This window comes from Phyllopteryx taeniolatus, chromosome 23 (assembly GCF_024500385.1).
Source record: "Phyllopteryx taeniolatus isolate TA_2022b chromosome 23, UOR_Ptae_1.2, whole genome shotgun sequence".
NCBI lineage: Eukaryota > Metazoa > Chordata > Actinopteri > Syngnathiformes > Syngnathidae > Phyllopteryx > Phyllopteryx taeniolatus.
Window position 1 is genome coordinate 3,354,426 of NC_084524.1, and position 27,838 is coordinate 3,382,263.

Below are 27,838 nucleotides of genomic sequence, written 5' to 3' on the forward strand. Positions count from 1 at the left end.
TACACTTAAGATTTTGTCACATCCTTTATTTTGTTTTAGGTACTCAAGCAGCTAAACAACACTTTAAAAAAATAAAATAATGTATGTGTCACCTTAGTTGTCACGTTCCCCTTCGCCCTTGCAGGTGCAACTGAAGCCACGCGAGGGCGCTACCGACGTGCAGTTTTGAACACGTTTCCTGCGCCGCAACTCTTTCGTGGAGTTTCTTCAGAACGTACACAACAACAGAAGTGTCGGGACCATGAGCGAGAAAGTTCGCGTCGGTGGCGTCCACGTCCGCCCGAAACCGAGACCCCGCCGTGCGGTGCAGCCGCCCTCCTGCAGCAGGCCTCGAGCCTGGCCCTGTACGTGGCTGCAGGTCTCGCCACCTCTCAAAATGGTCAATCCCCCTCTCGGATCCAAACTCGGGACAGGGACTCCTCGGAGGTCTTCTCCACTGAGTCCGCCCCGTGGGGAAGTATGATCCCCAACACTGTGAAACATTTGGGGGTAAGTGTCCACTGTCCAGATCCAGATGGAAGACTGCCAATAGATGTTGCATTGTTTTTCTCTCCCGAGAATTTATTAGTTAAAACGTATTTTTTTTTCATCTCAAATACATTGTACGGTATCACAAAGTTTAAAAAAATAAATACATTGAAGACAATGTATTAATTGATTTTGTGTAAGCAAAACTGTTTACATCTTTACGTACACATTCAAAAAAGATTGTATAATAGTTTAAGTTGTGCTTTTACTACAGTCGATACATTAAATTGGTGGTTGATATATTCAGTGTTTAAGAAATGTTACATTTATATACACAAAATATTTTATTGTATTCAGTGTAAAAAACAAATATTAAATGTTAGTGCAGATGTAAATCCATTTTGCTTAATATCTTTTTTTACATATACAGTACATGTTAGAACTGAATGAATTATTGTATTAACTGTATTAAAAAAAAAAACCTGGCCTATGAATTTTGAAACTCAAATGTGGCCGTTGAGCACAACAACCGAATGTACAAATTTGCCGTCGTAATTTCCGACACATTCTCGATTTCGCTCTAGCCGGCATCGAGTCGCTTCCGGCTCAACACTCCCCCGCCGCTCATGTGCACAAGCCCCGCTCCTCCCAATCAAGCGGACCCCTTCCGGCGTGGGCCGCACGCGTTCAGGGACCTGGGCGGCCCCACGCAGATGTCCCGCGACGGTGTGCGGACGGTCCTCCAGCTGAGCCCGGAGGAGGACCAGGCGATCACTTGTCTCCTCAAACTGCGCTACCAAGGGCCGAAAGACTCTCAGGTAAAGTTGCGAAATATCGTTTTGGAAACTTTCCACGGGAATGAACGAGAATTGACTAAATCGAAGGTGGCCCGGGGTGGCTTCGGTCCGACGGACGAGGGGACGCCCGGCGCGCCAGCTGCGCCTCCGAGTGGTGCGGGATGGAAGGAGTTCAGGCAAATAGACGCCGTGGAGCATTATGAGGAATACCTGCTACCGATCCCGCCGCCATCCACGCATGAGCGACGTCCCTGACGCCGAGCACGTACGTCTTCCTGTCTCTTGGGGAACTAACAGAAACAACCTTGAGTACCCAAACAACCGTTCTGCTTGTTATTGTTGTTTGACACTTTTATAATTACTGCGCGCACACATTAAAAATATCCACTTTACAGCATTGTGTTGGATTGTGTACATTCCATTTCAGTTTTAAAAGACTCAAGTAGTATAAATAATCGTCCATTTTATCACGAGTTTACGTGCATGATGAAACGTGGCCGGGAAAATGTCAATGTGGGCATCCTGATTAAAGTTTCTTGACGGTCGTGACCTGGCTGGCGGCCTGGGCGACTCGATAGCGCTCCTTCAGGTTGCGCCGCCTCAAGTGCTCGTTGGTGATCTCGATGATGTTGCTGACGGGGAACCAGCCCTTCTGGCCGTCCGACAGGCGGATGCCCTCGTACCAGCCTGTAGGGGGGGGGGGCCGCAGAGGGCGGCGAGCACACAAAAGGGGCAGGAAGGGGAAAAGCATTGTTCATGCAGGAAAAGAAAAATCAATAAACTGCTAATGTGTTGGGGTGACGATTGCGGCGGTAATGAGGTTCAAAAGAGAAGCAAGAAGAGGGAGGGGGGTCCGGGTTAATGATAGCAGATGCAAAATCTCCCAAATACGTCCAGTCTATAATTCCAGTTTTCATTGGCAATCGAAAAAAATAAAGTTATTCAATATTTTGTAGTTTGCTTTGAATGTAACAGTGATTCTCAGTGTGGTAAGCGAAAGAATCGGTGCCGAAGAGCAGTTCAGTTGTATTTAACTTTGAAGTTGAATACATTTGCAACTTTTTGTATTAAAACCTTTATTCAGATGCAGTTTTTATTAAACTTGTATTCCTTGTTTATATAAAGGATGAACTGATTGTGGCGGCTAACGCGCTAATGTAGCTTTACTCATAATCTGTCTCCCCCCCCCCCCCCCGTTTTTGTGTGCGTTAGTCTTAAAAACAAAGAACAGGATGAGTCCATTTTTCGTTTTGCGATTGCCAATTGAAAATGGAAAGAACGAACGAGACACGGATTCTCCATCCTCCTTACCCTCGTTTGTTTTTCGTATGACGTTGACGATCTCAGTGGGCTCCAGGTTGAGCTCGTCGGCCTGTTGGGCCACGTACTGCTCCACGCATTGGACTTGAGGACAGTCTGACACACACACACACAATGAATGCGTCAAGTAAAAAAACTAACTGCGTCACTGTTTGGTCCTAGACGTGCTCACCCCAGGCGTCGTAGACCACATCATCTTCCTCTTTGCTGGGGAAGGCTCCCATCCACCTGTGCATGTCTGGCCTGTCAGAAAACGTTTGTTGTGAAGACATTGAATCAAACGTGACACTCGGGGCTTGGAGATTCATCTATTTTTATCGATTAATTCCAGTTTACGACAAGTCAGGATATTTTTGGGGAAGAGGCGTCGATAGTTCAAAGTGTGTCCCCACTCACGGACTCATGGCTGTGTAAAGAATAGTTTACAAAATGACTCCGTTTTGCCAAATTTGCAACTTTTGCGACCCCTCTCGCTTGAAAAAAAAAAAAAAAAAAAAAGCAGAATAATTTGAACTGTTTTGTGTTTGGGAAGAAAGGAGTCAATCACGCTGAACATTTGGCAATCGTTTGGATTTGATCTATAAATAGCAAAATCAGCAGGTAAGTGACGTACTATTCGGGAATGATCTTGATGTCACTAAGCTTTATTAGCAAAACTCTTTCAAGGTGATGTCACATAGAATCGAGCTCGAGGGGTCTCGAGGCAAGGAGAGACTAGTTCTCTCTGAGATTTTGGAAAGCGGCGCTTCAGTCCGGTCAGCAAACGTACGCCGGTGACAAAAAGATGTTGCTGGGAGAGCGTTTGCTCATTGCCAGTATGTTGCTGAGACGTCGGCCATTTATCTAAAATTACCACCACCAAGACACGCTGCTGGCGAACTGCGTTCCGGTGCTGTAGACCGGTAAGTTCCCGGCCACACGAGAGCAGGGCGAGCCCGCGCAAAACCGACCTTGCCGAGACGTTTCACGAAGCTGGGAAATGCATGCTTTTCGGTCGGTGCGACGTGTGTCTGCTGACTGCAAAGTCTTGAATCTCAAGACGGCGTTCCCTGACAGACCGTAGCTACAGAAAGACGAAACTAGAGCTGAAGTGTTGAACGTTAGCTGACGGAATGATGTCGTTTTCTTTGTGCTTCTCGAAAGACAGTTGGACGCGTCACTATATTTGGCCCTGATCTTGGAACTGATGTTGTGTTGCTTTTCACAATGTTTGGCGACAGCACGCAGCGTCTGCGAATGAGTGGCGTAAAAGATTTTGCTTGTACTGTACTGACTTGGAGGGGGCTTTGATGAGGCGCTCCATCATGCGCCCGTTGTGGTTCTCCAGCAGGATGAGTGTGAAGCAGTTCTCGTACGGCCCGCTGTTCCTCTCGTCCTCCAGGGGCTGAACCTGCACCAGGGAGCGGTGGGCGTAGTCCAGCACCACGAAGCGCTCCGAGCTGTTGGAACGAGGGCAGGTGACGCAGCGGAATAGCGGCGGGCACGCTTGCTAGCACGCTTGTCAAAAGTGTCTCACCCCTTCTTGACGGTGCTCGTGGTAATGATGAGCAGGTCGTTAAAGAGAAAAACGTAGATGGGATTGAACTTGACTCTCATTTGGAAGACAGTTGCTCCTTTGGACATTTCCTGGAGCTCTCCCTTCTTCTCCAGGAATCGAGTCTGGCAAATGATGGGGATGGCCTGCAAAGGCAGCAATGTGGACTCTTGGAAATCACTTGCGTACAGTGAACACCCGTTTGTTGTGTAGTCGTGTTCCGCAATCGGTGGAAATCTCCAATATAGAGACACTTCCACACGCTTTAAAGACTGGGTTGAGCGTGGAAACGCCCAGAGCTGAGATTCGAACCCCAGACGTGCTCACCACCCCTACGACGTTAAACCCAAATACACAGTACGGAATCCCAACGACATGCTGCGTCTGCTTACCTTGAGCTTGTCAAACTCGAGAGTTTGGGAGATGTGGATCAACTCCTCCATCTGTCTCATCTTCCCCACCTCCGTGTTACACTCGTCGATGATCTGTAAGATAACGTCAGATTCGCTCCTTTTTCTACCCAGCGCACCCGAAACTACGAGTCAGATGTCGACATCACCTTAGGATCGAGACGCAAGAAGTGTTTACCTTCGACACGGAGGCTAACGCCTTGGAGGCAATCTGCTCCTCTTTGGTCCCCTCTTTTGTTCTCTTCAGGATGTTCTGGAACAACAAACAACCGCATTCTACTTCGCACATTTCTTTCCAGCAAAATGCAAACAAGGGCATAAGTTTGAGGTTAGTTGCGTTCGCGTATAAAAACGTTTGGTTTGTGATATGGTCAGAATTATTGTTTTTTTTTGGGCGACTTCGGCAGTTCAAAACGTGACCTCGTGAAGTTCCGGAATCAATCTCGTATTATTTCCCTCGTTGAACAAATGTTCATTAAGGATTTCTATTATGATTCAGGAACATGGATGTTCAGACAAAAGGGATTTTTCTCCAACAGGTAGAACTTATTTTCACAGTCTGTAAAGAAAAAATGTATTTCTATTATTTCTGTGGAAATGGATGCAAAAACTGTTTCCAAGCTTGTTTGGTGTCAGCAGAAATCGAGAAAATCCGCCTCCAAATTTACAAATAATGGCTAAAGAATCCTGTAAGTGAATTTGTTTCGAAATAGACTCATGTTAAAAGATAATTGCTGAAAGCATGTTTAAAGACGGATCCCTTTGTAGAGCGCCTCGTTGTCATGGAGATATAAGATTTCTTTCAAGGCCCTATCGCATCGTAGTTCAGTGTTCATGTGGCTCCTGCTTCATGACTTCGTTGTTCACCTCAATGAGCATTTTGATGCGCGTTATCCGCTGGAAAGGCAGCAGCAGGAAGGACATGAACGGCAACCGTTGGCACTGAGGTGACTCTTGAAGGCGATTGATGACGGCGGCAAACTGCGTGTTCTCCTTCCTGTAGCACATGCACATCTAGGTATTCCGTGCATGCTGTCCGTGTCATGGTTATGAAAACAGAAAGCGAAGCCTCTCCGTACATGAGCAAGGTGTAGGTCTTCTCCTGGAAGATCTGGTTGCGGACGTAGTCGATGTAGGCTGGGAAGTTGTGCTGGGAGTGATAGTGGATTATGTCGCAGATGTCGGCGAACACAATGTTTTCAAACACACGGTCCTCCAGGTCCTTCAGGAACCTACGGACAAATGATGCTCTTATCGCCAACGCTTCCTGCAATTTTGACTGACGCGATCATATATTTTTAGAATTGAATCTCCTCACCTCTCGCTGACCTCGAGGATCCTCAGAATGTTGGAAAAGAGGGGTCTCTTGTCCCTGATGACCAGCGTCCTTTCCAGCTCCCGATTGTCCAGGAAGTGTTCCGTCAGAACATGTAGCGAACGGAGGTAGGAGGTCTCTGACGTCAGAACCTCGAACATAGTCTGCACGGAACAGCACATGATAAGCATCACATTTTCTGGATCGTCTCGAAGAACCGACTTCATTGCTTTTCCCGCTCACCTCCTGATATTTGCACTGTTCGGGTGTGAGCCGCTCCAGGACGCCACTGTTCCGCACCGCGGGGAGGTTCTGCCACAAGGTGCACTCGTTCCGGGTCGGCAAGTCTACGGCGTAGTCCGTGGCCGTCATGCTGATGTTCCGGCAAACCGTCTGCCGGCAGATCTCTTTGGTTATGACAGTGGCCCGGTAGGTCTGGTACAAAGGCTCTGATGGGGTGACAAATGAACAACTCTTGCTGAAGTTGGAAATCCACACATTCGGGAAGCTTCTTTACATTTGCTGTATTCCAAAGTCGAGGCACCCTGATGGAGAGTGCTTGATCACCTTTAGTTTTTACCCTCGACTTCTGGAGGGAACAACCAGAAGGCCCTCACCTGCAAATCTGCGTCCGTCATACGTTTTCATGAGTCAAATCTTCAAATCAATCTTGAAGCCAAGGTAGTGATGCTAAAATTGCGGTTGGACTCTGTGAGAAAGCGACAGTAGCGGCTGCGAGACGACAGAGTGATTTACGATCGATACCGCAATCTAATACGGAGAAAATAAAGAGCACGGATAAAGTCTGCTTTGGAAACGACTGATTTTATTTCGTGTATGTGGAAGAAGCATGACTGGACGACTTCAGTCACGTGGGTTTTGAAGGTGAAGTCCAAAGAAGACATGACTTTAACATCAGAGAATGTTGTAGGTCGGGACGGATCTAAATTTAGAAGTTACGATTGAGTCTTTGCCTCGTGTGTATAATTTTGCTCAGTTGAGTCGTAATAAAAATCTTGAGCATCTGTCAGCTGTTTATTACTAAAGGCAATGTTGTAAGATGAGTTTGTGTTTGTGGTGTATTTTGGTTCCAACCATTAAAATAGGCAAATTTGTTTTTCGCTATTCGCGGCAGGGCTCGGTCCCTAACCCCCACGAACAGCGGAGGTTCTATTGTACTTTCCGACTCACCGTTTTGCAGCCGGGACTTCCAACTGTTGTAAAGTTCTGTCGGCTTGGTCAGAGACCTGCAACGGGAAGAACAAGAGCACGATACGGTACATGATTTGTTCGCAGTATGCAAATGGCGACGGTGCGAAAACTCACGGTTCTTCCGTTGAATCCTCTTTCCCTGCTTCATTGTTCTCTCCTTCTAAAAGATGAAGCGCATACTCGTCACCGTTTCCACCATGGATGATTCAAGTAAAAGTGCTTGTTGGTTACAAACCCTTTTTCTGCGCAAAGGTGTGATTGTTGTCCCTGTTCAAATCCGTCTTTGCCATCGGGGATCTGCTAGGCAAAAGGGGGCTGGCCGGCGGCCGAGAGACGGCCTCCGCCGTGGCCTGGGGCGCGAGGCTGCGAGTGTCCTGAGTCATGGGCATGCGGGGCGGGATGGCGGGCGGCACCTCATCAACCTCGGACTCTGAACTGGCATCCCACTGGATCTCTGGAGGCTTAACCCGGCGAGCCGGCGTGGGCACCCTGACCTGAGGAATGTCCGCCTCCTGAGCAGCTTTCTTATTGTGATTGGGATCAACCGTGGGGATTATGGACTCATAAATATCTTCTTCTTCCTCGGTGGATTTGTGGATAACCGGCACAAATGTATTCTCTTTGGGGGGAAGAGGGGAGACCTGAGGGCGAGACACAAGAACATGAGGTCCGGGATCCGAGAGTCTTCTGGGACTCTCGCCAAAAAGAATATCCGAATGGAACTTTGCCTTTTCTAGCTTCGCCTCCTCATTAGCATAGTAGCGCGTGACCTCTTCGTCATCCACCTTGCTGCTCCCCTCGTGTACCTCTTCTTCTACCTCCACACGCCTGTCGGCCGTCTCGCCGTCCGCCGAACAGGCCAAGTCGGAGCCTTCTTCCTCAAAGACCTCGGCGCCGTCCTCCCCTTGCAGCGGCACCCACACCAGCTTCATGCCGGGTCGCCGGAGGTGGCACACGCAGCAGCAGCTCGGGTCGCAGCAGGTGCCGGGACCCCTATCCGGATGATCCTCGTCCTCTGGTTCTCCGCTGACGGACTGGGTCTCCACCTCTTTCCCGTCGGGGTCTGCGAGAGGCAACATGAAACCCTTCCGCTTAGGGTCACTCACAGGTACCCCGCGCTCCACTTTCGACTGTCGAGTCAGCCGTTCTCTTTGCAAACACAGCACAGAGCCTAAGTGGCGTCTTCAAATATTGATGCAGCGTTTGCAGAGCCGCTGTGCTAAAATCCAATACGGCCAAATAAATGGAAACTGGTGAGAGTGGGGTTTTAGATTCCATTTGTTTACTTAAGTGAACCCCCACTATAACACACCTAAATTATTAACCAATTGATTTTTGTGGGGTCAAGAAAATGGGAATTTAGAGTTGCGTGGCTTCTGTGTAATACATTATCGCGTTTGCAGTTTTATACCAATATATAGAAACATTTATTGATTTAGCTAATGCAGTGCAGTCAGCCAAGGATGTCGGTGGTTTTTCTACTCGGGGCCACATCTCAGCTTGGTGTTATCGCTGACAAGGCAAAATACAAGGTTAGTACTTGTGCATGGGCGATATCTTGCAACGTTGAATGTTTTTTTTTTTGTCTCATCACTTGGACATTTTATCTCATAAACTCTTGATGAGGGCAGTGTTTAATTTTATTATCAGAATATGCGGCGAGCAAATAAAAACTATGCAGCCCCGACTTTTGGACACCTCTGCTGTAAGCCACTTAAGCAATATGCAAACCATAGTGTATAGTCCGTGGCAGTTTCTGGCATGGGCAATATGTTTGGCCACAACATGGCCCAAAAAAATAAAATAAAAAAGGGCTACATGAAATGTTTGTTTTTTCTTTTGACATGACACAGTAAGTCTGTAAAATGTGTATTTGTAATTGGCAAAGGGGATCTTGCACTGGGTTACATCTTCCAGCTTCGGGGAATTAAAAAAAAAAAAAAAAAAAAAGGGAACTGATATTGTTTCATACGTCGGGAAACAAAGAGAACCGTTTACGTTGAAATCAAACAACAGCGCACAAAAATATGACCGACGGTGTCATGTTGCTATTTTGATGACGATACTAGATGGCTAAATTCCTTGTTAAAAACGATGGGACTTGACACAATGCAAGTTTGGGATGGTACATTTATTGTCAGTCCTCAATATGTGTGGAACATATTGAGGGCTGAAACACACACACACGCATCAAATATTAAAGTAGTCATGTGACCAACAGATCCTGTTTATGGTTCTCGGAACACATCTGCCACACCTGCAGAATGTGTGACATCACAGCAGATTATTATTATTATTTTTTTTATATAAAATTATTCGAATTAGCACACATGTACCTGATCGACCTCCTTCGGCACAGATGCTTTCCCCGTCCTCTGAGTCCGTGTTCTTGGCCTGCGGGAGGCGGGTCCTCTTCATGGGCAGCGGAGGCGGCTGGAGCTTGGGTTTTAACACCGGCTGTCTTCTCATTTCCTTTGTCTTATTTGCGTTGGCCAGCGCAATCCTGTGTTGGCTGAAATTGTTCACAATCCTTTTGACGTTTACGCTGGAGGGGCTCGTGGCCCTGTCGTCGCCCTCCGAAGGGAGGGAGGACATTCGCTCCGTCGGTTTCGGCGGGAGCTCCGGTTTGCGTTTGACTTCGGCTAACTGGGCTACTGCGGACGGTTGAGGTGCTTCCTGGGCAGACATGCTGGCTGGATGGCGTCTTCTCCGGTAATGTGCTTCTAATCAGAGGCCAGGCTCTGAGAGAAAATGTCCACCTGAACACCTCATCCACACCTGTTGAGGGAAACAGAGATCAAATTGGTCTTGGTTGTCACGCTGAGTCCAATTGTCCAGTTCCTTTGGAGGCTACCAAAAGAATGTGCCCACTCATTCACTGCCATTGACGGCTTTTAAATTCAAATATCCATGTTAACTGGGAGGGCTGGCAGTGAATGAGTTTTAAATCAATAATGCATACGGGAATACAGAACTCAAACGTCCCAACCTTTAATGTGCCAAGGCACATATTATATATTGGAAGTTCACCATCAAACAAAAATGTCACAAGAGTCTTGGTGTTTTGAGATATCATTTCCTGAGGCACATCTGCTCATCCTTTTTGCATATATTTACAGCATAATCATATCCTGATCTCTTACAAACAAGCTGAACTACCACAGGGCTTGCAGAGGAAAATGAAATTTGCACAAGGAGTCGTCCACTCCTTGTGCTTCCTTCCATTCCATTGCGGGCCCAGATATCTGGCAAAAAGTGCCTCTCGGAGAAATCCATACAGCAAAGGCTGTTATTAAAATTGAGCACTTTTGAGTGGCTAAATGTGTCGAGGACATTAGCGCGGACAAACAAAACATCAACATGCCTGAAAAATCCAACCCTTGGAGGCAAAAAAAATAATATTATGACAGACGATCCAACACAAACATGCCGAGCGTACCCGGTGGTCACGCACGCAAATCCTTCTTACGCTACGTCAAAGAGAAACACTGCGGAGGAATCATTTGATTTTGATTTGGCGATAATTCATCAAGCGTACTGTGCCAATCCGAGACGGTCGTCCGAGACAACCGACCGTCAATTAGCCATTAAAATAAATTAATCGTCTTAGATTGGGCATAAAAATTGAATTTTACGCAGCGTGTGAGCGTCTGCGGGTTATAATGAAAGGTTCAGGCAAGACAAGTCGGTTTGTTAATGAGAACGTAAACCAGCTCGTCGGACCGGTTTGGAAAAGGACGCGTGCGCGCCACTGAGTCAATGAACTTGTTCTTTAGGAAATGAGCAGGTTTCAGCTTTCATTCTGGATTTTTTCTTTTTTTCAAGGGAGGAAACTAAACTTGACATCGACGACAATACATTTAATTGATCAATCTGCTATTTTTCGATGGGCTTAAACACAAAAATGGGGCGAACTTGTAATGGGAAAATCTTGGAAACTGAAAAAAAATAGAATAAATAAATAAATAAATAAATAAAATAATAATAATAATTTTATTATTTGAAAGCTCAACTGTAATATTTTCGAGATACAACCTTCTGACATCCCCTCTTTTGTCTCCCTTTGACCTGGTTTGCTCAATACCTCCAACCTCCAGTCCAGCGGACACTTAACACACACACTCGGGCCGGGTCAGTAGGTCACTCATTCATTCCTGAAAGTCTTTTTGTCACGCAAATCCAATGCATATCGAATATGGCGTGATGCCTGAAATCAGGCCGGTTTGTGCACAATCCTTAAGTGCCTAAAAAAAAGGGGCTTGCATTAACACAATGTAGTGTGTTCAGTATGTGTGTGCGTGTACCATCTGTTGTGGAAACCAATGCATCAGTGTGCATCAAAAGGTAGGGGTGCATCTAAAAGCTGAAGGCCTTAACCAGTGTGTAAAAAAAAAAAAAAAAACAAAAACAAAAAAACGCATGCACACAAAAGGGTTGGGCGCGCACTTCGCATTCATATGCTAATGAAATGTTATTTAGCAATCTGTGGCTTCCAATCTCATGAGAAGTTATTACATAGTCATTATTAGCTGTCATTTCAACTTTAACTCTTTCCGTTTGTTTGTATTAATTATTATATATATATATATATTTAAAGAAATGACAAACACACCCGGTTGTTGCCCCAGCAGGTCTAAGCAGGAAATTGCTCGTCTTTTAATGAGTTTACATCGGACAATACTGGATTAAGTGTGAGTGTATTCTATCGCTTGGTAGTGGTTTACAATATTTACTAGTGTCCCCACGAGGGTGCAGGTGCTTTCGGTTCGGACTTTTCACCGAACCGCCCCGGCATAGTTGTCAATTCTGAGTAAACAGTCTAGTTAAAATAATAATAATAATAAATACAAATACATTTTCACACAGAAAACTAAACTCACCAGGATTGTTCGGACACAAGCAAACATTACTCGTCAGTAGATCGGCTGCTGTGTCGGCACTCCAACATTGTTTTGGCCACGAAACTGCGACACTATATGTAGACTATTTATTAAAAATAATAATAATAAAGTCCAAGGTCTGTCTATGTAACTACCGACGGAAATGAATAATAAAAATATAAAAAGGTGAAATAAGTGGCAGTCTCCATAGCCCCCCCAGTGGTTGGCTTTCTCTTCTTTGTTGCCGGCTGAGTGAGTCAGTGAAGCGGACTGGAGGCGGGGCAACACCCCCACTCCAATCAATACTTCCGGCATGGATTTCAAAGTAAAACCACAACCGTTACGGACTCCTTGAGCACACTGTGGATGAGTGTCTTTTATCGTGAAGGCGACGACACCGCACCCCGGGTCATTTTAACGGTTTTAATAAACTGCACCTTGCTCGTACTCAGAAACTTGGTGAAAACTGGTCGTAGTTTCAGCATTTGGAATGCAGTAATGCGTTATTGTTGGTTTTTTAAAAATCTATTAATTGATGCGTTTAAATGTTATCTTGAATGTGGAATAATAGACGCTTTGTTATGAATAATGAAGTCGCGCACCACCTGTTTTACGCGGAATTCGACTTCCACCTAGCGTCCAAAACGGAAAATACGCGACACAGTGGAGAATAATATGTCACGTTTACTTTGCGTGCACGCCAATAATCAACTTTTTTCTTCGTCAATGCTAGCTTTGAGCTAAAGGACCAAATATATTTATATATATAACTACCAAATATATTTAAAACGGTAGTTGTTGCGCACTGGTTAAAATATGATAAACGGTGACATTAAAATCCCCGTGGTCTATTTTATTTGGATGCTCCCGTGGCGTAAACATACTGCGGCAATTAGCTCGACTGTCTTGACTGCAGCGCATCTTCGGGGTATCACTCCGCGGCCGTCAGCGGAAGCGCTCCTCGACCAATCACGTCTGTGTTTACACCATCACCTGTCAAACGCACACCCTCGGCTACATTTTTTTTGTTTCTCTGCAAGGTAGGACAAAACATTTGTTTGCCATTCTTAGCATTCTTGTCGAAGCGACAACATCGTTATGGGAGCGTTAGATAGGAAGCCGGTTCGCCCGCATAAAGAGACGCAGCCGAGCGCCCCCGGAGCGGGCGATCTGGGCTACTAGCTTGTTTTGTTGTTGTTTTTGCCGGTGAGCAGAAGCATTTGCTCCTCCTCATCTCTGTAGTGACGTTAATTCAAAGGAAAAATATGATGAGCGGAGGCAAATTCAACCGGCTTAGACGGGAGCATGCAGACACGGTGAAAGCCCGAGCTCGGAACGCTGTCGACCGGCAAGAGATTGGATCAAAACCCCCCCACCCGAGTAACTGAGTAAACACTCAGTTTAAAAAAAAAAAAAATAAAGCTACTCAACTACTGCAACTAGTGAGAAAACTTCTGATTTATTCTCTTATTAAATAGCGCATGATTCTCAAATAAACCAAAATAAAAATACCATTGACATTTAATTTTGCCAACAATATCACTTTAAAAAGAAAAAAAGAATATATATTTTTTAAGATAATATTAAACGACAAATTGAGCCACAATAAGTGTCTTAAATTACCGCTGTAGGCTGCATGGGTAATTATGCGTATACTGTAATTACACATAACGTGATAATGAACTTTTTGACAGGTGGATTCACTCACAGCTCAGCTTCGTTACTCAAAATCAACTTTTGAGTTTCGCCAACTTACATCTTTATCTTCAGTGCTGTCCACACAGTAGGGAACAAAGAGCTCACAATTTCTGTTGATTCCAATTGTAGTTAGTTAAAAAAAACAAAAAAAACAATGACAATTTCAAAGTCGTCTTCCCAACGCTCCCTACTATTCATATAAACATTATAAAATGGTGGAAAAGGGTTTGCAGTATGTACCCATCTTTCATGACGTGAAAGCTTTTATGCATCCAGCCTGTTTTATGTTTTGATCTGCAGCACTTTCAGGAGCTGAAAAACAGAGACTGGCACTGAAGCGCCGACGGTAGCCGCTACCTGGACGGACTTTCTGGCAATTGACCTTTATCAGGTAGAACGTCGCACCCGTGTTGTAACAGTTGCAAAATTTCATAGGCCTACTGAAACAATACCATGGGGAAAAACCTCAAGCGGAACAGTGGAATCATAGATAATAACACATGAGGATATTATTGAAAATTATTATTAAATTACATTACTAAATAAGTCACTCTTGATAAATAATAATATATAATAGTGTTAAAACTGCAAGATGTAGCCAAATTGCTAACTACCTTGTTTAGTATGTTGCTTTTAATTGGCGCGCCGATCCCTATATGTACATATACACTTTATTTTTAATTTTTTTTTTAAATGTTACAAAAAATGTTATTTTGCGGACCCAGTTTTGTGAAGGGTTGCTTGCAGAGACGCCGGTGCGGCTTCCAGCAACAGCACCAGCGTTGGGCAGCTCTAATAAACAAAGCGAAAAGTCTGTGGAGTTGCTTTCCCTCGCCAGACAGTCGGCGCTGATGCGATTTTTTTGTTATTCTTTTGCCGTTGCCTTGTCTCAATGGAATAGCGGAAGAAGTCTTGAACTATGAGCTCAGTGGCAGTGTTGACCCCCGAGAGCTTTGCGGAGCATCGCAGCGGCCTGAAGGACCAGGAGATTATAGGTAATATTTTTGGATTTATGTCACTGAATATCCTTCCATCCCTTCATCTATTTTCTATACATGAACGTGTTTTAGAGGAAGCAAGGTGAGCCTCCCAAAATGAATATGTGGCTGGATTCGTTTTTTTCCTCACCTCTGTGGTGCAGGCTGTGTCCCGGAGGATGAGGCCTACATCCCCACCTACCTGGAGGCCTTCCCTCCGCTGCCAGAAAAGGGTGCGCCGGGGGAGAAGGCGGCCCCCGCGTGGGGGAGCAAGATCAGGCCCATCAAAGCTTCCGTCATCACCCAGGTGGGTTTGCCGACGAGGACATTGGACACTCTTCGTGACTTAACCCGCAGTCCTTGTTCGATTTCGCTGGCCTGTCAGCAAACCTTCCGCTTCTTAAAATCAAAATTCGCTCGATTCTGTCAGAGGGCGAACGCGACGGTAAGCTCGAATCTGACCTGCGTCGTCGTCTCAGGTGTTCCACGTGCCCCTCGAGGAGCGCCGCTACAAGGACAACAGCCAGTTCGGGGAGGGCGAAGAAGCCAAAGTGTGCTTGGACATCATGCAGCGAACAGAAGCCCACATTGAGCTGTCCCTGGCTAAAGACCAGGGCTTGTCCGTCATGGTCACAGGCAAAGTGGACTCTGTCATGAAGGCCCGCAAGGAGATCGTAGCACGACTGCAGACTCAGGTGCAGTCAGTTGAAAAATACATTTGAATATTGAAAATACATCTCACGCCCGCCGTCCCCAGGCCTCAACCGCGGTCGTCATCCCCAAGGAGCACCACCGCTTCGTCATCGGCAAGAACGGCGAAAAGCTGCAGGAACTGGAGCTGAAGACGGCCACCAAGGTCGTCGTGCCGCGCCCGGACGACCCCAGCGCCAACATCCGCATCGCCGGTACCAAGGAGGGCATCGAGAAGGCGCGGCATGAGATACTGCTGATCTCTGCGGAGCAGGTCAGACGTGGCGAAGGGCCGGTGGTTGCGTTCGACACATTTTTGTGTTACTTGCGGTTGGTGTGGGCGTAAGGCTCGGGATGGAACGTAATGTACCACTAAGTCAGCGAGATAGAAACGCGCGAAGTCATGTCATATTTTCCCAGTAACAGAACCTTCAAATCGCATCTCGTGTGGACCAGTGCAAGTTGGCCAGTATAGATAGCATTATGACCACATTTTCTAGTGCCAGTCAAGAGTCTGTACTCACTGCAGGCTTTTAATACCAGACATGGGAAAACCAGAAAGCAGCACGTTCTCAAGTCTCCGCGTCACTCACGGACACAGTGGGCCGTATCTTAGCGACATTGAGAAGATGAACCAACGCAAGTTGGTGACGATTCAAGTGTAACTCCAGATTCTTTTGCCGAGTCACTTTGAGCAAAACGTAGACCGGTGTCCTTGAACAGTTGTCCGTGTCTGGCGGGGCCAATAATAATCATTTCAGTATTCTCGCGCTGAAGGAAAAAACGGTCGGCTCGGCTAGACATAACAGTTTAAACATTTTGTTGACATCTCATGAATGAATTAGCCACTCCCGCAATGTCTGAATTTCCACCGAGTCTATTTTTGAATCAACATAGCTGTTAAAATATAAATTACGGCCAGCAGGCTTTGCTTCCCACCCCACGAGAAGAAAATCATTCATGAAGCCATTTGCCTTTTTTTCCTCAAATCGCCCTGCCTTGATCAAATAACACGGGAGGGTTTGTTTTACTCGCGGTGCAATCGGAGAACGTGTGATGTCACGGCGCATTCTCCTATTTACCTCTCTCGTTCCCCGTCAGGACAAGCGCGCGGTGGAGCGGCTCCCCCTGGAGAAGGCCTTCCACCCCTTCATTTCCGGCCCACACAATCGGCTGGTGCAGGAGCTGAGTCAGGAAACGGGCGCTCGCATCAGCGTGCCCCCTACCAGCCTGCCCAAGGACGAGATCGTCGTCACCGGGGAGAAGGAGGCCGTCGCCCTGGCGCTCGGCCGCATACGTGCCATCTACGACGACAAGGTTTGGCGAAGTTACTTTTTACGAAACCAATCATAAATGCAGAGGTTGAAATGTTGAAAAAACATTTAGGGGCCCACATGGGGGACCCCGAAAGGTTGAGAACTCCTGAACTGCAAAATGCAATTTCTGTGTAGACATTGACATGTGAATATTTAAAACGTAAAGAACTTTGATTCAAAAATATCTACTTTCGTTTGGGTATTTTCTCGTGGAAAATATGGAATTGTTGCAAAAATTGGGAATTCTTGGACTGTCACAAATAGCGGCCTGAATTCAGTATTCTTCAACATTTGAAGTTGTAAATGTTTGAATTGGTCGAGAAATGTGGTAAAACAAACTCCAAACTCTTATCACTTTGGGAATTTTGAAAATGGAAAATGTGAAATACTAAGTGTTGGAATTTCAGGAGCGTGGAAAGTAGTTTCTAATATACTGAATGAACTGAACAGTTTGAAGTTGCAAAACTTCAAACTGGTTACGTGTATATGTGGAAGGACCTTGGAAAATGTATCCATTCATTTCAATGGGATTTTATTTTTTTTTTTCCACGGGAAATGTGGGAAAAAAAATAGTATGGCCATAATGTTCGTTATGACCTAAATCCCTTTTCTCACCCAACAGAAGAGGAAGACCACCACCATCTCCGTGGAGGTGAAGAAGTCGCAGCACAAGTACATCGTCGGCCCAAAGGGCAACACCCTGCAGGAGATCCTGGAGGCCACGGGGGTGTCGGTGGAGATGCCCCCGCTGGATTCCGGCTCGGAGACCATCATCCTCAGGGGGGAGCCCGACGAGCTGGGCCCGGCCCTCACGCAGGTCTACTCCAAGGTGAGGAGATGCAACCTGAAATTGTTTTGTCGGCCAAAACGACATCATTTGGTAGTTCAAAAGATTTCACATTTTCAAGAGACGTGTCAAAACTCACTTCCCCCCCGTCCTTAATTGTCGCTATGCAGGCCAAAAGTGTGATGGTGATGGATGTGACGGCTCCGGCCTGGCTGCATCGCTTCATTATTGGCAAAAAGGGACAAAACATCGGGCGGATAACACAGCAGCTGCCTCGAGTATGTGAGAATGAAAATGAACACGAACTGAACTAAGTTGAACTAGGGCCCTTGTCAAGGTTGAGGGAAATATCTGCAGTTCCAAATAGCAGTCAGTGTTAGCGCAAAACCTATGAACCGATCGCTAGGAATCTGCGGCACAGCGGGGCTAAACTCGAGCGGACACTTGTTCGGTTTGATACCGACTAGTTTTGTGTGTGTAGGTTCACATTGAGTTCACCGATGGCGAGGAGCGCATCAACCTGGAGGGGCCGACGGAGGAGGTGCAGCAGGCTCAGGCCCAGATACAAGAAATCATCAAGGACCTGGTCAGTAGGGAATCTTGACTGTCTGCTTCCCTTTTTGCCTGATTTAAATTCTCTCACGACGTCTTTTTCTTGTCCCCAGCTGGTGAGGATGGACTACACCGAGGTCATCGTAGACCAGCGTTTCCACAGACATCTTATCGGAAAGAACGGCACCAATAGTGAGTATTGTCTTTAAAAAAGAAAATAAAAAATTGTCACATGCTTCACCACCTTCCAGTCAACCGGATTAAGGAGCAGTACAAGGTCTCCGTGAGAATCCCGCAGGACTCTGAGCGAAGCAGCCTGGTCCGCATCGAGGGCGACCCCAAGGGCGTCCAGCTGGCTCGCAGGGAACTCATCGAGATGGTTCAAAGAATGGTGAGTCAACGTTTACTGTGAGGGATAGCGAGAAGAAGTTTAAAAAAAAAAAAAAAAAAAAAAAAAAAACCTTTCAGGAGAATGAGCGAACCAAAGATCTGGTAGTGGAGCACAAGTTCCATCGGACGATCATCGGTCAGAAGGGAGAGAAGATAAAAGAAGTCCGAGACAAGTTCCCCGAGGTGAGAATGCCGTCTCCTCAAGTGTGTCGCTCCTTCGCCGCTGCAGAATGAACTTCTAATCCAGTCGACCTCCAGGTTATCATCAACTTCCCTGACCCGGCGCAGAAGAGTAACGTTGTTCAGCTGAGGGGGCCCAAGAGCGAGGTGGAGAAGTGCGCAAAGTTCCTCCAGAAGATGATTGCCGACCTGGTACGACCCCCAAAAGGAAGTATTTGGCCTGATTCGCACTGATACTGCCTTTGCCTGAATGCAGATAGAGAGTAGCTTCTCGCTCTCGGTTCCCATCTTCAAGCAGTTCCACAAAAACATCATCGGCAAAGGTGGTGCCAACATCAAAAAGGTAAGGTGCAAGAGATATTTTTGGGGGCAGGATTAGGGTCCTGTGTCCTCAGACCAGTGAGACGTGACGTCTTTGGCGGCAGATCCGCGAGGAGACCAACACCAAGATCGACTTGCCCACTGAGAACAGCAACTCCGAGATGATCGCCATCACGGGTAAGAAGGGCAACTGTGAGGCGGCCAGAGATCGAATCCTCGCCATCCAGAGAGAACTGGTGAGTCTGAGCAGAGGCTAAGAACAGGGACATGTAAGCTGTAGTTTACTCGTGGTGCCTTCAGAAAACATTTCGTCTTTTGTGTGCGAGATGTCCGATTTGTGGAGCAACACGCGTCGTCAGTGCCGCCTCCCCTTCCTGTGTGTGTCTCTCTTTCCAGGCCAACATTAAAGAGACAGAGGTCACCATCCCGGCCAAGCTGCACAACTCCCTGATCGGCTCCAAGGGCTGCCTGGTCCGCGCCGTCATGGAGGAATGCGGCGGCGTCCACATCCACTTCCCCTCCGAGGGCTCGACGTCGGACAAGGTCACCATCAGGGGGCCCGCCGGCGAGGTGGAGAAGGCCAAGAAGCAACTGCTGCAGCTGGCTGAGGAGAAGGTGAGCGAAGGGCGACGATGGAGAAAGCCAGACAAAGGGCTCAAAATCAAAACCAGTCAAGGCCAGTTTGAGGCCGAGTCTCGCTCTGCCCGAAAGACCCGAGTTTTCGTGCAGGAAGAACCGATTCTTATCAGGCAATCCATCTTTTATACTCCTTAATGCAGTCGCGGCAGCGCCGAGTGAGGGCGTTTGTGTTTCTTCTTCAGCTGCCGTGATAGGTCCGCTTTTTAACGCTGTCATGTTTATTTCATGACCCACGTTTGGTCTCGTCCGTTCAGCAAGTCAACAACTTCACAGCCGAACTGCAGGCCAAGCCAGAGTACCACAAGTTCCTGATCGGGCGCGGCGGGGCCAACGTTCGCCGCGTACGGGACAGGACGGGCGCACGCATCATCTTCCCGTCAACTGACGACCCCGAGCAGGAACTGATCACCATTGTGGGGAAAGAGGAAGCCGTCCGTCAGGCACAGAATGAACTAGAATGCCTGATCAAAAACCTGGTAATCCACGTGAAATTATTTTTATTATTACTTATTTTATGATCTTTGGTGGGAAGGAACAAACTTGAAAGAACAGCGGGAGTGCTTTTGTCATTTTACATAAGTACAGTACTTTTAAAGCTCCCTTTTTTTTGTATTTGTACTTCTACCGATGTACTGAGTGTGAATACTTTTACTACATTCGTGTGTTATTTAAATATCCTCCCCAGGATGACGTGGTGGAGGATAGCATGGATGTGGACGTACGCCACCACCGCCATTTTGTGTGCCGCAGAGGCCAGGTGCTGCGGGAGCTGGCCGAAGAATATGGCAGCGTTGCCGTCAGCTTTCCTCGCACGGGGGCCAACAGCCAGCGGGTCTCCCTGAAGGGAGCCAAGGACTGCGTGGAGGCCGCCAAAAAACGCATACGGGAGATCATCAAGGACCTGGTAGGCAGTGCTGACTAATGAGTCAAATTTCTTTTTCATTATAGCAATCCCTCACTTATTGTGGATTTGTGATGTTTTTTTATAATTGAGCACGTCTCCAGTACAGTTTTTTTTTTTTTTTTTTTTTTTTTTTTTTTACTCCAATATGAAAGCAATGTTTCACATAAGGACAAAATGGCCACTTTGACTTTGCAGGAAAAAGAAACCTTTACTCACACATTTGGCAAGTCACCAAGTGAACATGACCGGAATGCTACTGTTTGACACACAAGCCACAGTCGAGAGTTTTGTGAAATAGATTAACAAATACCAACCTAGCCTGACGTATAGCTAATGAACACAGAACAGTATGGAGAGGAACAAAAGTAAAGAGCAATGTTTAGCTTGATTTCCTACAACTACAGTACTGTAGTTAAAAAGAGCACCGCAAAGAATTCTGGGAAGCAGCGGGATCCGCTTTTGCGCTTCCTCCATGGGACCATCGATGTGGAGCACAGCGCCTAATGCTTTAGGCAGAAGTTCGCCCGTTTACTCCATGACCGCGTGGGCTGTTGTTCACGTCACTCAAACAGAGCACACCCGCCTTTTGTAGGCATGTGCTCGTGTAGAGCGTGTGGATGAATAAATGAGGGATTAGCGTATTTGATCTGAGCAGCACGGCGGAGTCATGGATGGCGTGTCCACTTCACAGTTCTGAGGTGTACAACCAGCCGAAGGTGTACCCCATCTCTCGCCAAATGTCATCTGAGATTTTCTCCAGCTCACCCTCGACCCTAATGAGGACAAGCGCTGGTTCTAAGCGGTCCCATGGGGCTCGTGACGCAAACAAGTTTGACACCGCTGATGATCTACAATGTTGTCGTTACCTGTGGTTGTCTTCTGTTCTCCCCACCCCGAGCAGGAGTCCCAGGTGAGCGTGGAGGTGACGATCCCTCAGCGCTACCACCGCGCCATCATGGGGCCCAAAGGCAGCCGCATTCAGCACATCACCCGCGAGCACGAGGTCCAGATCAAGTTCCCGGAGAGAGACGACGCCAACGCAGGTGCCGAACCGGCTCACGTCAGTCCGGCGCTTCACGGTATTTTTACATTTGACTCTTTTGAATCATCGTCCATCAAGGTCAAGAGGCTTCGCCGCAGGAGAGCGGCCACGTCTGTCCAGATGCGGAGCTCGTCCCCCGTAAGTGCGACGTCGTCGCCATCTTGGGGCGAGCCGAGAAGTGTGAGGTGGCCAAAGCTGCCCTGCTGGTAGGCGCTCGCGTTCATTTGAATGTAAAAAAAAAAAAGCTGCGTGTCCCTGGCTACGTACGCTAACTAACTACTTTTCCTCCTCCATCCTCTTCCTTCAGGCCTTGGTGCCCATCACGGAGGACGTGGAGGTGTCCAATGAGCTTCATCGCTACGTCATCGGCCAGAAAGGCAGCGGAATCCGAAAGATGATGGAGGAATACGAGGTTATACAATTGAGGTCTCTTTTTAGTCGGCAGCAAAGAGAGGTTTTCATTTACTCGACAAGTTTGGGAAAACGACTGTTGCCTTCATCAGAGAAGAGTTCAGCATTAATTCCGTATCCTACTAGTGCGCTAAATTATGAATGAAAACGAGTAATATTAGCTACATGTTGTAGGATAGAAAATAAATGCTGAAACATCTTTATGGCAAGCATTTGGCTTATTTGATGTCCAACTTTAGGGCCATGTGCTAGTACACTCTTTTTCTTCACTAGTGGGACAACCTTGGCACACTGGTGTTATAAAAATTCTACTAGTTATCATCTAGTGCTTCACTTGTAGTACTAGTTCCACAGATTGAAACAGTGTACTAGTACATGGACCAAGGATTGGGAAGGTACCACAGTATGAGCATGAAATCAGATTATTTTAGTCAGGATTAAGCTAACATGTATTTTCCACAACTACGTAACGGTTCCCTAGTTCAGAGCCACTGTTGAGTTTTGTAAATGCCTGGTTTATTTCTGCTAATTGATGTAAATTCCCGTGGCCAGTTTGCAACTTTGAAACTTCCAGGAATTTTGCAAGCCGAGGTCGTTTGTGTGCGTGTGTTCGCGTACGCAGGTCAACATGTGGGTGCCGCAGCCCGAGCTGCGGCAGGACGCGATCCGGGTGACGGGCCTGCTGGCCAACGTGCAGCGAGCCAAGCGGGGCTTGCTGAGCCGGGCCAAAGAGCTTCAGGCTGAGCAGGAGGACAGGGTGGGCGCACACATTTCCACAAAACCTCCCCGCGATGTTCTCACGTGTTCTCCTCGCAGGCGCTGCGGAGCTTCAAGGCCACCGTATCGGTCGAGCCAAAGTTTCATCCCAAGATCATCGGTCGCAAGGGGGCGGTCGTTTCTCAGATCCGAAAAGACCACGACGTCAACATCCAGTTCCCCGACAAAGGCGACGAGCAGCAGGTGCGTGGCCTACTGATGTGGATCAAAATCAGACAGGCTGAACCCAGTGGCCGCTGGCGGAGGTTTCTCCAGTGGGGGGCGCTATATGTGTGGCAAAGTTAAACACAGGAGGATCACGCCACACTCTGCGCTAAGTAGCATTAACCGCGAGGCTAAACGCTGGCATCCTGTCGGATGTAGGCTGACCTGACGAGCTGTCCGCCGTCCATTACAATAACATCTTAATAAAACGTGTCTGTTTCACAGTAAAAAAATTTTAAAACAAATCCCCCAATATAAAATGGAATGGCCAAAATAGTTTTTTGTTAACTACTGAACTTATTTTTTCAGCACCAGAAGAAACTACCGGTTTTGTAACAAAGTGCCATACATAAGTTGTTTAAAGGTTTATAAGTACTGCTACATCAATGCTAGTTTCGTTAGCTCTTCTATGGTGTTTTGTATTGTGTGTTAGCATTACGCTAGCAGACGTTCATTGGGCAAAGTTATCTGCTTTGGTTAAATGCACGTTTAATGTTAAATTTTATATTAAACTAAAACTGAAGTTCGATGTCACCATCTAGCACCGGTAATTAAAATTTTTGCTCCCGACATTTGACTAAAAATCATCCACATCTCGTGGATGGTTACTCGTGAGTTGAGGCACCTCTGTACATATTTACAGAAAGCAGAGGAAAAAGACGTCACACCGCTAAAACCTTCATCTCTCTTGAGTCGTCTGCTTGTTTGCCATCCTCCCTCTCTCAGGACCTGATCGTGGTGTCGGGGTACGAGGGGAACGTGGAGGAGGCGTGCGAGGCCATCCGGCAACTTGTGGCCGAGTTGCAGGAGATGGTGAGCCAAGACGTGCCCCTGGACCCCAGAACGCACGCCCGCATCATCGGCGCCCGCGGCAAAGCCATCCGCAAGCTGATGGAGGAGTTCAAGGTCTGGCCGCAACACTTGGACAGATGGGAAATAATTCCTAATAAAAATCTGCAGATAATTGACACCTATTATTAACTGCATTGAAGAGAAAAAAATTATAATTTTTTTAAAACCATAAAAATTCTTATAAGTAGGGATAAACCACCAATAAGCGGTTTTGGGGTTGGTTTCCCTAAAAAAAAAAACTAATGGAACAAAATTTTGGAAAGAAAAAATGAAATGAATCAATCAAACCTAAAACTGTGAATTTCTTTGGAAGAGAGAAAACTTACAAATTCGGCAGGGAATGAAATGATTATTTCCCACGTTGTATGTTTGCCACGGACAGCATCTTTTAACACGCTTGTGGGGTTTTTCAGGTGGATATCCGGTTTCCTCCACCTGGCTCCGACGAACCTGACAAAGTGACGGTGACGGGTCTTCCCGAGACGGTCGACAACGCCGTCGAGCACCTGCTCAACCTGGAGGATGAATACGTGAGAGACGAACGTCTCCGCTGACAGGAAGTGAGGGGGAAAAGAAAAAAACGGCTTGCACGCTTCCCAATTTCTCCTCCGCGACTCTTTCAGTTGCTCAGCATGACAGAGACCGAGAGGTTGGCGGCGTACATGAAACCTCCGTCGCGGTGCGGGGGAGGCGGCGGCGGCACGGGGGGGCCGGAAGATGGTACCGGGACTCCGGCGAAAGGCTTCGTGGTGCGCGACGCCCCCTGGAACGCCGCAGAGTACAAGGTGAGACCTGACGGCACCTGACACAGTTTATAATTGCCTATATTAATAGCTGAGAGTGGAAATATATATCACAAAACACTTTCATCATTTCATCAACATTAGCCTAAAAATAAATCCTTTGCAGTTGAGCTTTTTAATAGGCACTCAGCAGAGCAGAAACATACTCCTGCAGCGTCATTTCCGCTAACAACCCAGGCTAAACTTAGCTCCTCCCCATCATACAAAGGTCATAAATAGTCGAGATGTATCACTCCAACTTAGAGTGCCGTGAAACATTTAAGTGTGAGAAATATACCCAAAAAACCCCCCAAAATTATACGAATGAATTAATACTTTTTCACCGCACTTTACTTCCTTGATGCCAATGACTATTTTCCTAGTAGCCAGGGCTTTGGTGGCATCTTTGGGTACAAAAATATCCCCGAAAGCAACAAATTGTTGAATCTTTTTTTTTTTTTTTTATGAAGTCAAGGTAAGATTCCACAGAGAAAAAAAAAATAATAAAATGAGTGAATTCCGGTTTATCACGAGAAGAACGTTCCAGAAGCCCTATCCCAGGGTCGCTGAAAATCCGCTATATAGACTACCGTATATAATTTTATGAAAAACTAGATCAATGATCAAACACCAAAATGTGTAACCAAACCATATAATTTTGTGTCAAGTCCACTAGCTCAATGCTAACATATAATGCAAAACGCTATTGACATGCTGACAGAAATTAGCACAGATGTTACGGTATTTGTAAACTTTCAAACAACTGCTACTTTAACACACACGGAGCAGCAACGCAGACAAGCAGAGCGACGAAATGAGAGCGCGGCGGGTGATTTTTGTGTTCCTGGCTTGTTCCCAGGCGCTGGACATGAGCAGCGCAGACGACTTCCTCACGTTCGGGAAGGCCGTGGCGCCCAAGCAGAGATCCGCCTGGGGCCCCAAGAAGTTCTGAGACACAACGGACGTTCCTGCCTTCCTTCTCTTTTCTATCGTCAAACCAGCCACTGCACATTCTGAGGAGATGAGTTTCTTTCTCCTCCTTTCGGGAAAACCCGAATGTCGCGTTAACATTTAAAACCTTTCCCAAAAACTATTTGGGTTCAGGCACCTGCACAGACTGCTAAAGTCTCTTCAACTCACGGCTATCTGTTAAAAAGTCTTTGCGTTCCTTGAAATGTATCAGGTGAGGCTGCGTATGGAAAGTCATTGAGAATTTCCTCGATATCCCTGAAAATCAAGGACATTGAAGAAACGCTCCAAACGGCTCGCCGTAGCTGTAAATTATTACAAGGCAAACCGGCTGCTGTAGTAAAAAAAAGGTGGGGGGGGGGGGGAACCCCTGAGGAGGTGATATCCTGCACTGATTCCCTGTTGTGAAGTTTTATTTATTGTCAAGTGTAAAAAGGAGCCATTTTGTTTCAACTACTGTGATTTTATGTTTTTATAAAGGCGGCCACTTGTAGCTCATGACCGATGTTCATCAGGGTTTGCGAACATGTTACTAGTAGTTACTGTACGTCAACAGAGGATTTTTTTTGCTATATTTTTTAAAGGGAATTTTTTCGGTTGGTGGCGGCATATGTTGAGGTCTGTGTGTGTGTGTGTGTGTGTGTGTGTGTGTGCGTGCGCTTAAGATGTATATTTGAATGAAACTGAACCAAACTTTGACATGGTCTTAATCTCTGTTTTTCTCAGAGCTCCTCATTAATGCTTGATATTCTTGTCAACATGGACACAAATGCTGCTTGCCTCTCTCCCAAAAAACAAAACAGGTCCTCTCTTATAAGAAGTGCTTCATGTGTTGTCGTAATTTGTCGCATTTTTATTTTATTTTTTTTTATGACACTGAAGGGATAAGTTAATACGACTCGTCAGTGAAAATGTACACTTTTTACATACCGTTACAGATTGCATTTCCTGGTAGCTTACCGAGTGACACCGAGTCGGCGGTTATGGTTGGTTGGCTCCATTTTGAGTAAAGGGAGACGTATCCGAAGTGACCAAAACGGTGGATTTTAGGGGTCCAGTTTTAAAATGGGTGTTTTAATATCAATTTTTTCTTTTTTTTTTAGCAGATGGCAGACTATGCAACCCAGGGATGTACTGTATCCCAGCAGTTATTGTACTCAAATACAACAAATACAGTACAACCAGTGGCGGTTCTAGCCTGCTCTTAGCGGGGTGGCCGGATTCCATCCACCCCCCCCCCCCCCAAGAACCACCACTGCGTACAGCATCATAAGTTTGATTTATTTATTTAAGTTTTAAAAGTTTCTTCATGTTTGTCTGATCGCCAATGTTAGGACGGCGACAGTTCCTGTGAAAAGCTAAGACAAATGCACTATTGGCCTTAAGTAAGAACTTTGACAAAAAGTGTGATTGTGTAACTGCAATAAAAATGTCAGTTTCCTACTCGAAATAAAATTTGACAAAAAGGTACGTCCCCTGTATGTACTCATTAGAAAAAATATTGTGGTCCGGCCAGCTTGCGATCTAATTGGAGTGTACGGGGCCGGCTAACTAAAATGAGTTTGACACACCTGGTCTAATATTTATCCAGCAGGGGGTACATTTGGGTCCCGCTTGATTCTTGGTGGCATTGTTCCTTTTCCTTCCAGCTCCTTCTGAGCCCTGCGGGGAAGAAGGGGGGCGGGGGGGGAATATGCACACAGTTCCACGCTTTTGACTTTTTTTTTTTGCAGAATTGCATTACCGTGCTCTGGCTCCACTGGTTGCCTCGCACCCCAACCAGCTTTCGTGCCTGGCAAAAAAAATAATAATAAATTGAAAAACAAACTAGATACAAAGTTGACATTATATATTAAATTCCCAAAACTGGGATATGGAGCATCAACATTCAGCCCCCCCAAAAAGATGACTTTTGGGCCATATTTCCTTGCACTACACTTATTTTATTGCCGTGTGTACCTTTTTGTTTTTTGGAACCTGGCTTTTGGTCCCATTTGACACGTTGTCCACCTTGGGGGAGGAAAGAAAAAAAAAAAAAAAACACTATTAGTGGCATGCAAGTCACTTCTTGATGCGTGTATGTACTTATTACCCCGGTCCAGTTCCCTCTTGGGGCCTCTCGTCCAGTCTGCAGTCACCTCCACCCTAAAACATAGTTTTGTGTTGTGGTGTGTAAATATAGACTCTTCCTGCACTGTACACTCTACCTCATAGGTGTCAAACTCAAGGCCTTTTTTTGTGTTTGTTCTAGGTTCTAAAAGTTTTCTTGTTGCTTGTCTGATCTTGAGACAAACACACTATTGGCCTTTATAAATAAGAAATCACCAGAATTTTGACGCTGCAATAAAAACATCATTTTCCTCCTCAAAATCAAATTTGCCAGAAAAAGAACATCTCATGTTCTGTTTTGT

At 46.3% G+C, this 27,838-nt stretch overlaps 3 protein-coding genes across 13 annotated transcripts; 2 read left to right on the top strand and 1 right to left on the bottom strand.

Annotated features, from left to right (window-relative positions):
• Positions 1-241: 241 nt before the first annotated feature.
• On the top strand, positions 242-1,520 carry LOC133473009 (uncharacterized). The gene is made up of 3 exons (XM_061764716.1): positions 242-263; positions 311-489; positions 1,053-1,520. The coding sequence occupies exons 1-3, from the start codon at positions 242-244 to the stop codon at positions 1,518-1,520; spliced, it is 669 nt and encodes a 222-aa protein (XP_061620700.1).
• arhgef15b (Rho guanine nucleotide exchange factor 15b) lies at positions 540-16,407 on the bottom strand. 10 transcript variants are annotated; one of them, XM_061764087.1, is made up of 17 exons: positions 11,937-12,300; positions 9,393-9,834; positions 7,785-8,119; positions 7,292-7,697; positions 7,171-7,213; positions 7,036-7,091; positions 6,088-6,293; positions 5,848-6,008; positions 5,609-5,761; positions 5,397-5,526; positions 4,708-4,782; positions 4,512-4,604; positions 4,102-4,265; positions 3,860-4,024; positions 2,758-2,828; positions 2,577-2,681; positions 540-1,952 (listed from the first exon to the last, which is right to left on the bottom strand). In XM_061764087.1, the coding sequence occupies exons 2-17, from the start codon at positions 9,742-9,744 to the stop codon at positions 1,792-1,794; spliced, it is 2,676 nt and encodes an 891-aa protein (XP_061620071.1). In that variant the 5' UTR covers positions 9,745-9,834; positions 11,937-12,300; the 3' UTR covers positions 540-1,791. The 10 variants fall into 10 exon arrangements, with proteins under 10 accessions (XP_061620071.1, XP_061620070.1, XP_061620066.1 ...); XM_061764086.1 differs by having other exon boundaries at positions 7,171-7,216; positions 11,937-12,294; XM_061764089.1 differs by having other exon boundaries at positions 1,904-2,046; positions 7,171-7,216; positions 11,937-12,308.
• On the top strand, positions 12,390-26,897 carry hdlbpb (high density lipoprotein binding protein b). Of its 2 annotated transcripts, XM_061764078.1 has the most exons (28): positions 12,390-12,976; positions 13,935-14,025; positions 14,536-14,629; positions 14,776-14,918; positions 15,091-15,306; positions 15,369-15,575; positions 16,403-16,618; positions 17,240-17,446; positions 17,575-17,682; positions 17,886-17,990; positions 18,070-18,148; positions 18,208-18,347; positions 18,425-18,529; positions 18,605-18,718; positions 18,783-18,869; positions 18,952-19,083; positions 19,244-19,462; positions 19,741-19,962; positions 20,172-20,390; positions 21,292-21,433; positions 21,511-21,638; positions 21,740-21,844; positions 22,466-22,600; positions 22,660-22,803; positions 23,551-23,730; positions 24,090-24,206; positions 24,300-24,461; positions 25,318-26,897. In XM_061764078.1, the coding sequence occupies exons 3-28, from the start codon at positions 14,554-14,556 to the stop codon at positions 25,408-25,410; spliced, it is 3,801 nt and encodes a 1,266-aa protein (XP_061620062.1). In that variant the 5' UTR covers positions 12,390-12,976; positions 13,935-14,025; positions 14,536-14,553; the 3' UTR covers positions 25,411-26,897. The 2 variants fall into 2 exon arrangements, with proteins under 2 accessions (XP_061620062.1, XP_061620064.1); XM_061764080.1 differs by lacking the exon at positions 22,466-22,600.
• The last annotated feature ends 941 nt before the right edge of the window (positions 26,898-27,838 follow it).

Coding starts and splice junctions, on each gene's coding strand:
- arhgef15b (XM_061764082.1), bottom strand. CDS start 9,744: ATGTCTGCCCAGGAAGCACCTCAACCGTCCGCAGTAGCCCAGTTAGCC. Junction 7,217..7,291: donor CACCTTTGCGCAGAAAAAGG/GTTTGTAACCAA, acceptor TTCATCTTTTAG/AAGGAGAGAACAATGAAGCA. Junction 1,953..2,576: donor CATACGAAAAACAAACGAGG/GTAAGGAGGATG, acceptor CCCCCCCTACAG/GCTGGTACGAGGGCATCCGC.
- LOC133473009 (XM_061764716.1), top strand. CDS start 242: ATGAGCGAGAAAGTTCGCGTCG. Junction 264..310: donor GAGCGAGAAAGTTCGCGTCG/GTGGCGTCCACG, acceptor CGTGCGGTGCAG/CCGCCCTCCTGCAGCAGGCC. Junction 490..1,052: donor ACACTGTGAAACATTTGGGG/GTAAGTGTCCAC, acceptor ATTTCGCTCTAG/CCGGCATCGAGTCGCTTCCG.
- hdlbpb (XM_061764078.1), top strand. CDS start 14,554: ATGAGCTCAGTGGCAGTGTTGACCCCCGAGAGCTTTGCGGAGCATCGC. Junction 14,919..15,090: donor AAGCTTCCGTCATCACCCAG/GTGGGTTTGCCG, acceptor TCGTCGTCTCAG/GTGTTCCACGTGCCCCTCGA. Junction 23,731..24,089: donor AGCTGATGGAGGAGTTCAAG/GTCTGGCCGCAA, acceptor GGGGTTTTTCAG/GTGGATATCCGGTTTCCTCC.